The 15,290-nt window shown below is 38.1% G+C and overlaps 2 protein-coding genes across 5 annotated transcripts; both read left to right on the plus strand.

Annotated features, from left to right (window-relative positions):
- The first annotated feature begins 561 nt into the window (after window positions 1-561).
- On the plus strand, window positions 562-3,775 carry LOC110866485. 4 transcript variants are annotated; one of them, XM_035975609.1, is made up of 8 exons: window positions 562-1,403; window positions 1,471-1,536; window positions 1,626-1,784; window positions 1,895-2,044; window positions 2,157-2,247; window positions 2,359-2,623; window positions 2,889-3,217; window positions 3,310-3,775. In XM_035975609.1, exons 6-8 carry the CDS (start codon window positions 2,509-2,511, stop codon window positions 3,421-3,423), a joined length of 558 nt encoding a protein of 185 aa, XP_035831502.1. In that variant the 5' UTR covers window positions 562-1,403; window positions 1,471-1,536; window positions 1,626-1,784; window positions 1,895-2,044; window positions 2,157-2,247; window positions 2,359-2,508; the 3' UTR covers window positions 3,424-3,775. The 4 variants fall into 4 exon arrangements, with proteins under 4 accessions (XP_035831502.1, XP_035831504.1, XP_035831505.1 ...); XM_035975611.1 differs by having other exon boundaries at window positions 1,471-1,509; window positions 1,595-1,784; XM_035975610.1 differs by having other exon boundaries at window positions 600-963; window positions 1,366-1,403; window positions 1,471-1,784.
- A 1,244-nt stretch (window positions 3,776-5,019) lies between these two features.
- On the plus strand, window positions 5,020-8,523 carry LOC110867824 (8-hydroxygeraniol dehydrogenase). The gene is made up of 5 exons (XM_022116838.2): window positions 5,020-5,183; window positions 5,284-5,397; window positions 7,303-7,816; window positions 7,904-8,057; window positions 8,139-8,523. Exons 1-5 carry the CDS (start codon window positions 5,086-5,088, stop codon window positions 8,339-8,341), a joined length of 1,083 nt encoding a protein of 360 aa, XP_021972530.1. The 5' UTR covers window positions 5,020-5,085; the 3' UTR covers window positions 8,342-8,523.
- Window positions 8,524-15,290: the final 6,767 nt, after the last annotated feature.

Raw genomic sequence — 15,290 nt, forward strand, 5'->3', positions numbered from 1 at the left:
AATGTTTTTATATTTATAAACTTGACAAACATCACAAGTTTTGATCAAACATAAAACAAAATTTTGTTCGGATATCAGAAAAGTGTCTTAAAATATCGTTTTATAATTGTTAAATCTTCGTTATTAACTATTTGATATTTTATTTTCTCAACCCGTGTAATACACGGGGTTATAACCTAGTATATATATATAAGACAAAAACGGAGAAATTGGTCGGTGGCAAAAGCCACCGACTTTCTCTTTTAAGATCTTACTAGTAATAATGCCCACGCGTATTGCAGCGTGGGTTCATCACCAACATCGAATGGATTAGTCCAAGTGTTATGTGATGTGTTAACCGAATGAAAACACGCATTGCGATTGGATTAAAACGTAAAGTAAACTGAATTTATGTCGTACTATTATCTATAATACTATAAAAAGGAGAAGTGATGTACAATATTGTAATTTGACCAGGGGTACACATTTTTAAGAAGTATGTACAAGCGACTGCAAGCCTGTAGAAGTAGAAGTTCATCAGCCTTTTAAGACGCTTCAGGGGCAGGCTAGGGATTTCACCCATGAACCCTAATATCCAATTATAAATGAATCCTCTTGCAATTGAGACGTGAAGATAGAAAGGCAGATTGAATGCGAATAATGATGGGAGTCTCCAGGTTGCAAGATGAAGCATCGTGTGTTTCAATTTCATCTTAAGTTCATCATGGTTGAAACACACAAGACGCATCTCACTAATTTTGAATGCCGAAGCGACACAAAGTTTCAACAACACTGATTTAGGGAAAAAGTTTGCAGGGTTTATATCCAGATTCGTTGATATACTGTCACCGATGGCGGTTGGAGTCGCTATTTCATTGGAAATCGGCGGAGGTGCAATGCAGTTTCAGACTATCACTCCGATGTCTTTAATACCACAATGGTATCGATAAAAACTGCAATAGTCATCCAAGCAGCAACCCTAGGGTAAGAAACACTTCAACATGACTACAATTTCAACAATTGTATGTTATAATTTTCTTTCTACAATTATCTTAACTTGAATCTTGAATTGGAATTTGAGTTTGATTCTTTATGAGTTTTTTTCACATATCTTTACTAATCATGATGTGTTGTTCTTGTGTTATCATATGGGTTTGAGTTGATGATTCATATCTTTAGTTGGGTTGGATGAAAGTTATTGTTTTGATCGGAATATTGGGGTGTTTGGTTTGCAAATCTTGAAAAGGGGGAGTGCCAATCTGGTAGTGATTATTGGTTTTTATTGTGTTTTTGTTTTGTGGGTAATAAAGATAGTGATGACTGTGTGCTTAAGTTGGAATTTTATTTGTTGTTCTTTGTATCTTGCGTTCATGGGAGGTCGATTAGGTACAGAAGGAAGAACAGTTGAACAACAAGTTCTAGAGGTGAGTGATAAAAAATATTAATGATTATTTTATAAAATTTATAGATACTAATGATATTATTTAACAGTCAAATCCAGTTCTGGAAGCCTTTGGGAATGCGAAAACGGTGAAGAACAGCAATTCCACGTTAAAAGTCCGCTTAATAACACATTTACATACATTTGTTTAGTAAATTAAAAGTTAATTTACAGGAAAGTTCACACGACTTTGTGTTTGTACCAGTCGTTATGGTAAATTTGTAGAGATCCAATTCGACAAGCAAGGGAAGATATCCGGAGTTGCGATTAGAACTTACTTTCTAGAGAGATCACGAGTTTGGCAGTGTCGGATCCTGAAAAGAACTACCATTGTTTTTACATGCTCTGTGCAGCACCCCCCGAGGTGACTTCTTTTCTTTTTTTTTTTTGGAAATGCTTGTGAATTCGGTTATTGAAAATATTGTCTCGAGTGGACTCTGGTTTTTACGTATAGATACGATTTTTATTTTTTAGGATGTCAAGAGGTTCAAATTAGGAGACCCGAGAACGTTTCATTATTTGAATCAGACTAATTGCTATGAAGTAGCGAATATAGACGATGGAAGAGAGTATTTGGAAACACGAAATGCTATGGATGTTGTGGGAATCAACCAAGATGAGCAGGTAACAAATATGATGAAACGGGTTGACCAGTTTGAAAAAGTAAACTCACTCAAAAGTAAACGTATTGAATTACCATCTGGGTAAATAACCGATGTCTAAACGATAACTCCAGACGGAAATATTACAAAACCACTGGATCCAGCGGCTGCAGCCTTGAGTCGTGATGCATTGGCAAAAACAGTTTATTCTAGACTCTGTGATTGGTAAGAAAATAAAAAAGCATCTTTGGCTTACTTTGACTTGTTTGACACGTTCTACTTAATTCCTTTTAGCTAATATTCGTTACTTGACCCGTTTTCATGAACTATGACAAGATCGTGGACAAGATAAATAATCCAATTGGCCAGTTCGAGCGGCTGCACAGCCGACAGGTGCAACACACCTTCAGATTCTACTCGCAGCAGTGGCGGACATGGGCGGTGTGTTTCATTCAGGCCGCTTGGCAGAGACATTGCAAGCGGAAAATGATCGAGCAGCGGCATAAGGAGGAGATAGAGATGGAACTCGCTGGCGGTGATGGTGATGGAGGTTCTCGCAGCCTTGGGTCGGTATTGGAATACAGATGTGGACTCCTTAAAGGTGAATCATTTTCTTTAGATTTATGTGAAAAAGATTTGATTAGTTGTATATTCATAGATTATCTTATCATAAAGTTACTTACATAACTTAGTTTATCTGTCGCTTACTTTAACCTCGAGTTCCCGAAAAATCATCTCCATCAGTAACACATGTAACACCTATTATTTGCAAGTTATTAGCTAATTATGATTATTCAATATTGCATCCCTAAAACTTTGATTTCTTTGTCATTAGGTTTTATGTGACTTATTAAGTAAACTTTTAGGTATTGTGGGAGTTGAGGTATCGACATTTATTAGCGAAGAATCGTCTGATGTGTCATCAGATGGGGTGTTTCTGGGTGCAAAGAGGGATAGTGTGTCTCATGGTGGAGTGGACATTGACCGAGAGTGGCATGGGCCCAAGCGTAGGAAGGATATTTTATGGGTTGATAAAGGTAAAAAGGAAAATAAATTCTCTGGTTCCATGTATTCCCATTTGAAGGTTTCACTTGGAGATGTTTGTAGCTTGGATGACTTGAGAAAAAGAATGGCGGTTTACTTGAGCCAAAGTAACTGCCATGAGATTCTTGATGCTATGACTCATGTTACAAAGGTTTGTTTTCTGTTTTTTTTTTCGTGGGCTTATTTTAGTTATCGATTTAAACTATGGTCACAGTAATCTTTCTAAATATTTATTTTTTTCAGAATATTGATGAAGGAAGACTTAAAATGAAGGCCCACTGTCCAATAGTTACTGATGTTGGAATGAAGGAGAATGCCTTGATTCTAATGAGTTATAACCCTGTTTGGTTAACATGATGCTTTGGGTTATGTGGTATTTTAAATTTAGCGATTTTGATAGTAATACCGGTTACACCAATAACGACCACTATCCTTCAAAGGGGACAAGCTCAAGCTCCGTACCTTACCAACGACAACCTCCGTTACCGCCGACAAGCTCTATCAAGCACCACCGTAATGTCGTAATGTCAACAAGCTCAAGCTCAAGCTCCGACCAGTTTTGTTTTATTATTTAGAAAATGAATAGTGTAATTTTACGTAGAATCCATTTTTGATATGAGATTTGAATGAGAAGTTATGTAATCTTCAAATTTATTAGTTCCAACAAGTTATTAGCGGATATGAGAATCCATTGTTTGAGTTTTTGATATACAGATTCTTAGTTCGAAAAGTTATGTAATTTGAAAATGGCTTGTATAATCTCCGAGGATCTTCCCTGCAAATTCTCCGGCAAGACTCAAGAGCATTAGCGGCGACGCGTGTATTAGCATCAGCATTTTGATCAATAGCCGACATGAATTAGCGGCATCATCTTTATCAAAGTCGGGATACGAGACATTGACGCTCGCCAAATAAAGTAGTTTATTTTTCATCTTTAGCAAAGTCGGCATCTCTTAATCTTAATATATAATTCATAGTGCCTCATTTTCAGTTATACGTATATAACTGAAAGAACAAATTGAATATGAAATCATTCGGGACACCCGCTGCGACGCGCGGGCATTCCCACTAGTAATGTATTATATGTGACCTGACACATACATAGAAAACATCAAAGATATAAAGGAAAAACAAACACGTGTAATCAATATCGATTAGTTAGAGTTTTTAAAAAAATGAAGGAAAAAAAGAAATCACAATCTGACTTCACTCGGTTGAGAACAAAATTTACGAAACGTACATAAAATAAGTATAAAAACGTATTATATTTGACCTGACTCGTTTTACAAAAATATTTACGTTGAAATGTAGATCAGCTCGAATTTATACCGTCACGTACATAATAATATGTACATAAAATGTTTTATTTAACGAAAACGTATTATATTTGACCTGACTTGATTCCTGTTAAAATGTTTATGTCGAAACGTAGACCAACTCGAATTTATACTGAAACGTATATAAAAAAAGTTGTTTAGCGGATTGTAAAATGAAGTAATAACGTAGGGGTTAAAACTATATTTTTCATAAGTTAAGGATTTGTATGATCAGTGGAAAAACAAAACGGTTCATTTTTGTAAAAGCTTAAAAAATAAGGACATTCATGTCATGAAAAGCACTCACCGACTTTTTACTTTAAGAGAAACGTAGACCAATTCAAATTTATACTGAAATGTATATAAAAATAGATGTTTAGCAGATTGTAAGATGAAGTAATAGCGTAGGGGTTAAAACTATATTTTTTAAAAGTTAAGAATTTATATGATTTGTGGAAAAACAAAACGGTTCATTTTTTATAATAGCTTAAAAAAGCAAGCACATTAATGTCATGAAAAGCACTCACCGACTTTTCCTTTTAAGAGAATTGATTTCTCTACCGGTACCTTCTTTGACGTCACTGCCTTTGTCATTTTCCTATTTTTGATTCCACTTCACTCTATTTATTTATACCACCAACAAACACTTATGGCATAACACATTAACACCAACCATTTGTCACCTCTTTCAAAAGCTTCTTCAATGGCAAAATCACATGAAAATGAGCATCCGATCAAGGCCTATGGTTATGCTTCTCGAGACACTTCCGGTGTTCTTTCTCCATTCACTTTCTCTAGAAGGTGATGCACAGTGTTCATTCATAACTAACAAATTCATTGTACTAGTTAGTTGCTACGTTGGAACTATGGTTTTAAAATGGTTTTTTATGATGATTTTCAGGGCTACTGGTGATAAAGATGTGAGGTTTAAAGTTTTGTATTGTGGAATTTGCCACTCTGATCTTCACTTTGCCAAGAATGAATGGGGGTTCACTACTTATCCTGTTGTTCCTGGGTATGTGTTACCGACTTCTCTCTGTTTGGGTTTCCTTTTCGTAACTAATTTAGTAATTTTACAAGTTAAGATTGGGCTGGAAATTTAGTGGTGTAAATGAACCAAGCCGTTTATTAGCTACTCGAGATCGGCTTGTTGAATATTTGAATGGAGCCAAACTTAAATAAGCTTACGTCTTAAAATAAGCTTCTTAAAAAGACTAGACCAGGCTTCACTTATGGAGCTCGAACCGGAGCCTAAGCGAGCCCATTATCTATATAAATTCTATTTAATTATATTATATATATTTGTATAATAAATATTACTATTATTATATGTATAAAATTATCATAAATATAACGAAATAATATATAATGCTATGCATAAAATTTATATAAATGTATATACATAAGTTAATACAATTATAATAGGAATTTTGGATTTTAATAATTCCAACTATTCGCCGTTCGCAGTCATTGACATATTGGCATTCCCAACTATTAACATATGACATATTGGCATTCCCAACTATTAACATATTGGCCTCCAATTGATCCTAACTAACAGAACCCTAACGCCGTTAGTCTCCGGTCACTGGAAAAACGTTTTTGGCCGGAAAACTCAACATTTTCTTCCCAAACGTCTTTGTAACCTTATTACGGGCCTTTAGGAACCCTTTTCTGGTAAACACCCCAATTATTGAAGTCGCCGGAAATCTCGTTTTTCGCCGAAAAACTCAACTTTTTGGCTGGAAAACTCAAAATTTTCGTCCCAAATCTCTTTGCAACCTTAGATCGGACCTTAAGAACCCTTTTTTGGCCAAAAACGGTTTTCTGGCGACCGGAGACTAACGGTGTTAGGGTTCTGCTAGTCAGGGTCCATTGGTGGCCAATATGTCAATAGTTGGGACTGTCAGTGATTATTTTTTAAGTTGGGACTGTTGGCGACCAACGACGAATAGTTGGGATTATTAAAATCCAATATTCCCCTTATAATAAATAACAAACGAGTCGAGCCCAAACCGAGTTCATCCTTGAAAAACTACTCACGAGCCAGGCTTGAGCTTTAGAAATATAGTTCATACTAAGGGGCTGTTTGGCAACATCTGAATGGTTAAGTGATGAACCAGTAAGAGGTCTGAACCATTAAGTGTTGAGCCAGTAAGAGGTCTGAACCAATAAGAACATGTATAATGCTAAATCGTTGAGAGGCAAATGTCTGACCAATTCAGATTAGAGGTCTAACCATTTAGACTCTGTATAATGCTTAACCATTCAGAGGCAAATGTCTGAACCATTCAGACAACTGCTCGTGAAACAAACAGTCTGAACTATTAAGCGCTGAACCAGTAAGAGATCTGAACCATTAAGAACATCGTTAAGAGGTAAACAAACAGCCCCTAAGCCGAGCTCGTTAAATGGGCTTGACCAGCTTGAGCCTAGTCGAGCTTGGGCTATACTCAGCTCGTTTACACCACTAGGGAATTTTATATTTCCTATCTAAACTTGCAAAATTACATATTTTCACAAATTATGCTTCAAGAGCATTGTATATAAGGCATCCGAAACTTGTGTTTCGGAGAAATATGAGTTTCTACTCGACTTGTAAAACACATGTTTGTCATTGCTTGGGAAAAACTTCAGATTCTGACTAATTTTGTTGGTACATGTAAATTGCAATGTTGACTGAATTAGATAGTCAACCCCATGAATGCTTTGACCCACGAAATCCTGATCTATGCTTGAAGTGTTTAGTTTTCTTTCATCAATATCTTTCAGTTTATTCTCATCAATATTCAATGGTGGCCTCTTTATTGTTCATGTACAATTTAGTGTACAATTGATCTTAAATTACAACCGAAAATATGCTCTTTTTGTAATGCTAACACAAAGTGTTATGATCAATCCAATCGATTGATTAATGTAGGCATGAGATCGTGGGTGTGGTGACCGAAGTGGGCAGCAAAGTCGAGAAATTCAAAGTTGGCGGCTATGTGGGAGTTGGATGCTTGGTGGGATCCTGCAGATCATGTCAAAGTTGTGCCAGTGATCTTGAAAACTACTGTCCGAAACAGATTCTAACTTACAGCGTCCCCTACCATGATGGCACGCTTACATATGGTGGGTACTCAGATCACATGGTGGCCGATGAGCATTTTGTTCTTACTTGGCCGGAGAATTTGCCACTTGATTCCGGAGCACCGTTGTTATGTGCTGGCATCACAACTTACAGCCCGCTGAGACACTTTGGACTAGACAAGCCTGGTGTGAAGGTGGGTGTGGTTGGTCTTGGTGGGCTTGGTCATGTTGCTGTCAAGTTTGCCAAGGCTTTTGGGGCCGAAGTTACCGTTTTCAGTACCACCCCGGCTAAGAAGCAAGAGGCACTTGAAGGACTTAAAGCTGATCATTTCATAGTCAGCAAAGACCCTGAGCAGATGCAGGTTGGATATCAATTTCCTTTAATATTTTTTTTATTTGTTGATTTGTTATTATTAAGGATTTATTAATTGGTATATTGTTGTAATCAGTCTGCTGCGAGTTCATTGGATGGAATAATCGACACTGTCTCTGCGACTCACCCGCTTGGACCATTACTTAGTATGCTTAAACCACATGGGAAGCTTGTTCTTGTGGGTGCGCCAGAGAAGCCACTTGAGCTTGCTGCATTTTCTATAATCATGGGTTGGTGTTCTTTCATGTCATACGATATTTGTTTGAGATAATGAGCTAGCATAATTTTGTTTAACTAAATGGGGTTTACAGGGAGGAAGATCGTTGCTGGTAGTGCGATCGGAGGGATAAAAGAGACTCAAGAAATGCTTGATTTTGCCGCAGAACATGGTGTGACTGCAGATATTGAGCTAATTCCCATAGATTATGTAAACACTGCCATGGACCGCTTGTTGAAATCGGATGTTAGATACCGATTTGTCATTGATGTGGCCAAGTCGCTCAAAGCTCCATAGGTGAAGTTGGTTTGATATTGTCTCGATTGTTTTATAACTCGAGCAAGTTAAACAATAGTTTGTTAATTTTCTCTTTCTGAATAAAGTTTGCTTGTGACTTGTGTTATATGAAGTACAGTTGTGGCTAAGGGGTGTGCATTATGTTATGGTGCTTAATCTTTAATTCAGGACTCCCCCATGTGCATTTTTTCTTTGGTTATCCACACATCCTCACATTTTATTTGCACATCGTTAAAACCCTATAGAAATCGTATTGGGCAATACGATTCCTCTGGGTCCCAACATATTGAGCTATACGCTTCCTATATGTGTACTTGAAGTACAAACTTTTCAGACGGTGGTCAGCCAATGATTATGGGGTTAGGGGAATCATATAGGGTCATACGGTCCCTGAAAGAAAAAAAAATTTAAGAGACCATGGGAATCGTATAGGGTTATACGTTCCCTCGAGAAAAAAAAAAGTTTCAAGAGTAGCATATTGTTCTTAGTATCTTTTTTAACTTTATTTTTTTAAATTAATTAAGTTTGTTTTTTTGTTAGAAAATCATGTTTGTTTTTTTTGTTATACATTTTATAAAAGACGTAGTGAAATTAAACAATCCAAACAAATTAAACATATCCAAATTAAACAAATATTATAAATACTGAAAATTAAATTCAATTGTTCGTACAATACTGCATCATATAAAAATAATATAAACCATTATCCTCATTAATCCTCGTCAGACTCAGCGAGCTCCTCCTCTGTAAAGTACGGGCCACGCCTAGTAGAGGGTGACGGGCTGTGCCGCATATAGCACGTGCCTGGAGCCTATAAAAAATATAAACAAAATATTTATTACATAACATTAAAATTGTTCGTAGAAATAAAATAAAAAGAACATACATGCATGGAAAGGTTGGACATATTTTGTTTACCAACCATGTTGGGTATCATCTGGACCGATGATGGCACAAGGATGCTTGCTTTAAGGTAACGTTCCTGCAACATAGCCAGCCCGTAATTGCTAGTTCAAACGGGTGGAATTTGCCTATAAGGGCGTTGCTTGCTGTGGATTTGGGACACGCCCAATATCTATCATCGACCTGACGTAGTTCCTGCATGGCCCCATAGGTATTCAGGCAAGCGTGCCTATGGGTAAAGTCCATCAAGCTTACCAACAACCATGTTAGCTATAGTCTGGACCAATGATGACACAAGGATGCTTGCTTTAAGGTAACGTTCCGGCAGCACAGCCAGCCCGGAATTGCTAGTTTAAGCGGGTGGAATCTGCCTATAGGGGTGTTGCTTGCTTGCTGTGGATTTGGCACACGCCCAATATCTATCATCGACCCAACGAAGTGCTCAACATGGGTTGCTAATGGCTATTTTGGCACTGATGGTTCACTTGTTTGGTTGGATTTTGATAAACGTTTGGATGTCATGATGCTTGGGATCCAATAAACTTATAGGGGAAGCTGAGAGCTGGAACCCAATATCATTCACCAGACGGCTTAGCTTCGTCAGTGTGTATACTATGTCATTGAACCCCAATCCTCGATGCCAACCTGATTATGACTTTTGGATCGCAATTATCATGGCTATCGAAAACTGAGTAGGAGTCATCGAATAAGTGAGAACAATTTGTAGCCTTTATAGCCGTCGACTTTCGCATCGCCCGGTGTGTTTTGGGAATCGCTTTGTGCATTTGGTTGCCTGTCGTGCCTCTTGGCCTGCGGTGGGTGCCACTTGCCAGGTGGTTTTCGGAAACGTCCACCGTAAAGGTGCATGAGTGGTGTTTTGTTTGTTACGGGTGGTTTGCTCTTTGCTTGCGCAACAACTACCACCTGACTTACCTCTTCAGATGTTTTCCTAGGCTTGTATAGCCTAAGCATATTGTGGGTTTCCTGTGTTGCCTACCTACGTTACGGAATTTTCTCGATCGATCAAAGTTGCTTTCGTCTTGTGTCATCTCGGTGGCATAAGATGAACCATGAAGCTGTTTCTTTGCACCACATCGTTAATGCATGCGTTGATGTTGTGGCCCACTTGAGCATTACTTGGTACCTTGGATATAGAACCTTATGTAGGCATGGGTCCTTAGGGATCCTTGTTCTGCCCTCGTTTAGCGTTCGTACTTCTCTTAGAATGATTGTGTGACAACCCGAGCTTTCAAGGTCTTGCCTCTGCGCATTTTCTTGTTTCACAACTCTGTTTTGACAACTGATTAATGTTGCATGTTTGATAAGTGATTAATGTTGCATGTTTGATAAATGATTACTGTATTGATTGTGTGGTTGTATTGTGCATGTTTCATAACTAAGGTTCTTCGTCATAAACTCACCTCGACGAACGTAGTTCTTCGTCAACATCAAACTCGACGAAGTATAGATTCTTCGTCATTGCTATTGATGCGTGTGTAGTGTAATATATTTTTGATGTATATTTAAACCCTTTTTACACTTTTAGCCAAGTTTTAAATTTATAAAACACGATATTCACTAACACTAAACACACATATGGGCAAGTGCACCCATCGTGGACGTAGTATAGTGTTGGTAAGATACCGAGGTCGTCCAAGGACACAAGAGCTTTTAATACCGGTTTATCCTCAACGTCTAATCAAATCAAAAAGTGAGAAAAATGTTTTTTTTAAACTAAGAAAATAAAAACTAACTAAATGCTGAAAAATAAAATAAAATAAAAACAGATAGACAAGATGAATCACTTGGATCCGACACGTGTATTAGTATAACCTTTGATTATTTTCGCACTTTTGCACTTATTTAAGAGATTATCTTAGTTATTGTAGTAGGCCCCTCTTTTGAAGGCGACGTTACCCTCAACCCCAAAGTGCCTAAGATACCTTAATTGTACTATACTAAGGCGAGAACGCAAGAGGTTATCGGTGAGGGTAATTCCTATTTTCATTCTAGGTGGACAAGTCCAACCCTTTTCCGGGCTCTCGTTAAAGAAGGTGTATGCCGAATCGCTCAGGTCTATGTATGCATCGAACGAAGTCGATGGGGAGTCCTTCACGGCACAATCGGCACAGGACGACTATCGTCCAAGTCTTTTCTAGGTATGAAGGTATTTTCGGGAGCAACGAGGTTGTCGGAATGCGGTTCCAACATTTCCTCATGGTCATCATCTTGGGGCGGATCAATAAAATCCTTCCTAAGTTCTTTTGACCAATTTAGAATTAGTTCTTCTAGTTGAAATAACTCGTCAAGGAGTATTTCCCCTAGAATATCTGGCTGGGCGCATTCGAGGGAGAGATAGTGCTTATTTTTACTTTCGCCCCTCTGAAGGTTATAAGGAATCGGTGGGTCTATATAGTGGGGCCTATAATTTAGAAAATAACATTTTAATTCTTCATGTTCGCCTCCACATAATCGACACCACATACCATAAGAGTGCCGAAAGTAAAAAGAATTACTATCACCCATGTTTGTGTCAGAAATTACCAACCGCCGGGATCTAACGGTTCTGTTTTCAGTAAGAGAATCTTGGGCACGGGGGCGTGTTGAGTGGACACGGCCCCGTGTTTAGCTTACTGTCTGACTTAAAACAGGATTGCCAGTTCCAATGATTGAGCACGGGGGCGTGTTCAGCAGGCACGGCCCCGTGCTGAGCTCTGCAGAAGCTGAAAAACTAAGAAAAATCCTAAAAATTAAAAAGAAAAATAAAAATATGACTAGGCCGTTGATTCCTAACTTTCTTAAAATCCCTGTGTCCCCGGCAGCGGCGCCAAAAACTTGATGCGTGTGTAGTGTAATATATTTTTGATGTATATTTAAACCCTTTTTACACTTTTAGCCAAGTTTTAAATTTATAAAACACGATATTCACTAACACTAAACACACATATGGGCAAGTGCACCCATCGTGGACGTAGTATAGTGTTGGTAAGATACCGAGGTCATCCAAGGACACAAGAGCTTTTAATACCGGTTTATCCTCAACGTCTAATCAAATCAAAAGGTGAGAAAAATGTTTTTTTAAACTAAGAAAATAAAAACTAACTAAATGCTGAAAAATAAAATAAAATAAAAACAGATAGACAAGATGAATCACTTGGATCCGACACGTGTATTAGTATAACCTTTGATTATTTTCGCATTTTTGCACTTGTTTAAGAGATTATCTTAGTTATTGTAGTAGGCCCCTCTTTTGAAGGCGACGTTACCCTTAACCCAGTAGTTTGAGTCAGCAAGGATACAATCCTAAAGGGTCGGATTATTGAAAGATAATGAATTAAGTTATTAATGCAAATTGTGGTAGGCCCCGCTTTCGGCGGTGACGTTACCCTCGGCTAAGTAGTCTGAGTCAGCAAGGATACAGTCCTAAATAACGGGTTATAGTATTAATAGTAGTTAACTTATGAGGGGGTCAAAGAGTTTGGATCCCCACCATCCAATACCTATGGGCATTGAAGGAGATCCTACTAAATTTGACCCAGGTCCGAAGCAGGACCTCTAAACGCTGAACAAGGGCAAGACCCTTACCAAACCGTTCCCTTAACCCCTGACCAGGTAGCCAACATACCTCCATATAGACCGTGGAGATATGAATGGTGAAAATCTTTTATTTTATATAGACAGTAAAATAATGCCAAGACACCACGGACAAACGATAAGGAAAGATCACCTTCAACATAAGCAACTAGTTATTAAAGTTATTAATACAAAACCAAATAAAAAGTGCAAAAGATTGAAAATAAAAAGTATTATACTAAACACTTGTCTTCACCAAGTGATGTAAGAGACTTAGGCAAACATGGCCTTGATTGTCAAGAACTCTTACGATCAATCTTGGATCCCGAGACGACTCACACACTCTACGATGGACAATGGATGATGGTGGTGGATGATGGTGTTATGGTGGTGGTGGGTGGTGGATGAAGTGTGAGAGAGGTGGTGTGCCAAGGGATGAGTTGAAATGAAACCAAGCACTCCTATTTATAGGCTGAACAGAAGGCTGGGCACGGCCCCGTGTCCACTGGACACGCCCCCGTGCCCGTCTGACACTCTCTCTCCTCATTAATTGTAATTCGCAATTACAATTAATGCGCCTGCTGTACTTTCACCACGCCCCCGTGCCCGCTGGACACGGCCCCGTGGTGGGCAATGGAAGCTTCTATAAGTTTGTCTTTTATGCTGCTTCTTGGGCACGGCCCCGTGCTGGCTGAGCACGGGGCGTGTTCAGACTTCTGCTTTCTCTTCTTTGCTCTGGAGGATGCTGTTGAGGGTCCGGGCAGTCTACTTTTATTCCTTTTCTTGTTTTTATGCTAGAATTAGTTGTCTTTTTGCTTCTTTTGTGAATTTGAGCTCATTTCATCCTGAAAATACAAAAGGAAGACAAAACCACTCTTTTTCCAACATTAGTACTTAAAAAGGGTTAGTTTTATGCCTTAATTGATGTGATTTATATGTTGCATTTTACACACATCAAATACCCCCACACTTGAACTTTTGCTTGTCCTCAAGCAAAACTCTTTAAATGTGGCTTACACTCCCAAATGGAATAGGTAGAAGAGAAAGTTTTTGGCTTGTCATAGAGTGTCGGGAATCCAAGATCTTTGTAAGTTTTATTTTTATTTATTTATAATCCTATTCGTTATGATTTATTTAGAACGTTTCACAGGATAAATTACTTATTCGGGCATAGCATGCCTTATTAAAATTCCATTTATATACAAGTTCACATACCTCACGGGAGATCACTCAACACTTGGCCGAAGGTGTATTTTTTTTAGTGAATCACTCGAGAGCGGCATGGAACTTACGCCTTCCATAGGTTTGCCAAACAATCAATCCTCCTCCTTTTTAACTTTTTACCTTTGTAAATAACAAGAGGACTTTTTGGGTGAAGGGTTAGGCTTGGGTTAAAGGTGGGTGGTTGGGTTAGTGGTTAGTAAAAGGGCGAAAATCGTAAAAAGCGTCGGTTTTCGTGACACACCTTGTTTTTAGTGACTCTTTATTTTGAAGTATTTCTCCAAACAAGCTTTTATATAGCTTTTGTTTGTTTTTGACTTCATCATATATTTAGTTTGTTTTAGCCAAGTTTTAAATTTATAAAACACGATATTCACTAACACTAAACACACATATGGGCAAGTGCACCCATCGTGGACGTAGTATAGTGTTGGTAAGATACCGAGGTCGTCCAAGGACACAAGAGCTTTTAATACCGGTTTATCCTCAACGTCTAATCAAATCAAAAAGTGAGAAAAATGTTTTTTTAAACTAAGAAAATAAAAACTAACTAAATGCTAAAAAATAAAATAAAATAAAAACAGATAGACAAGATGAATCACTTGGATCCGACACGTGTATTAGTATAACCTTTGATTATTTTCGCACTTTTGCACTTGTTTAAGAGATTATCTTAGTTATTGTAGTAGGCCCCTCTTTTGAAGGCGACGTTACCCTCAACCCAGTAGTTTGAGTCAGCAAGGATACAATCCTAAAGGGTCGGCTTATTGAAAGATAATGAATTAAGTTATTAATGCAAATTGTGGTAGGCCCCGCTTTCGGCGGTGACGTTACCCTCGGCTAAGTAGTCTGAGTCAGCAGGGATACAGTCCTAAATAGCCGGGTTATAGTATTAATAGTAGTTAACTTATGAGGGGGTCAAAGAGTTTGGATCCCCGCCATCCAATACCTATGGGCATTGAAGGAGATCCTACTAAATTTGACCCAGGTCCGAAGAAGGACCTCTAAACGCTGAACAAGGGCAAGACCCTTACCAAACCGTTCCCTTAACCCCCGACCAGGTAGCCAACATACCTCCATATAGACCGTGGAGATATGAATGGTGAAAATCTTTTATTTTATATAGACAGTAAAATAATGCCAAGACACCACGGACAAACGATAAGGAAAGATCACCTTCAACATAAGCAACTAGTTATTAAAGTTATTAATACAAAACCAAATAAAAAGTGCAAAAGATTGAAAATAAAAA

Source organism: Helianthus annuus, chromosome 7 (assembly GCF_002127325.2).
Source record: "Helianthus annuus cultivar XRQ/B chromosome 7, HanXRQr2.0-SUNRISE, whole genome shotgun sequence".
NCBI lineage: Eukaryota > Viridiplantae > Streptophyta > Magnoliopsida > Asterales > Asteraceae > Helianthus > Helianthus annuus.

What these genes read in the sequence shown, in the direction of transcription:
- LOC110866485 (XM_035975609.1), top strand. Translation starts at nt 2,509, where the DNA reads ATGATCGAGCAGCGGCATAAGGAGGAGATAGAGATGGAACTCGCTGGC. An exon ending in CAGATGTGGACTCCTTAAAG is followed by an intron (nt 2,624 to 2,888) that starts GTGAATCATTTT and finishes GTAAACTTTTAG; the next exon opens with GTATTGTGGGAGTTGAGGTA. An exon ending in CTATGACTCATGTTACAAAG is followed by an intron (nt 3,218 to 3,309) that starts GTTTGTTTTCTG and finishes TATTTTTTTCAG; the next exon opens with AATATTGATGAAGGAAGACT.
- LOC110867824 (XM_022116838.2), top strand. Translation starts at nt 5,086, where the DNA reads ATGGCAAAATCACATGAAAATGAGCATCCGATCAAGGCCTATGGTTAT. An exon ending in CCATTCACTTTCTCTAGAAG is followed by an intron (nt 5,184 to 5,283) that starts GTGATGCACAGT and finishes GATGATTTTCAG; the next exon opens with GGCTACTGGTGATAAAGATG. An exon ending in TGCATTTTCTATAATCATGG is followed by an intron (nt 8,058 to 8,138) that starts GTTGGTGTTCTT and finishes TGGGGTTTACAG; the next exon opens with GGAGGAAGATCGTTGCTGGT.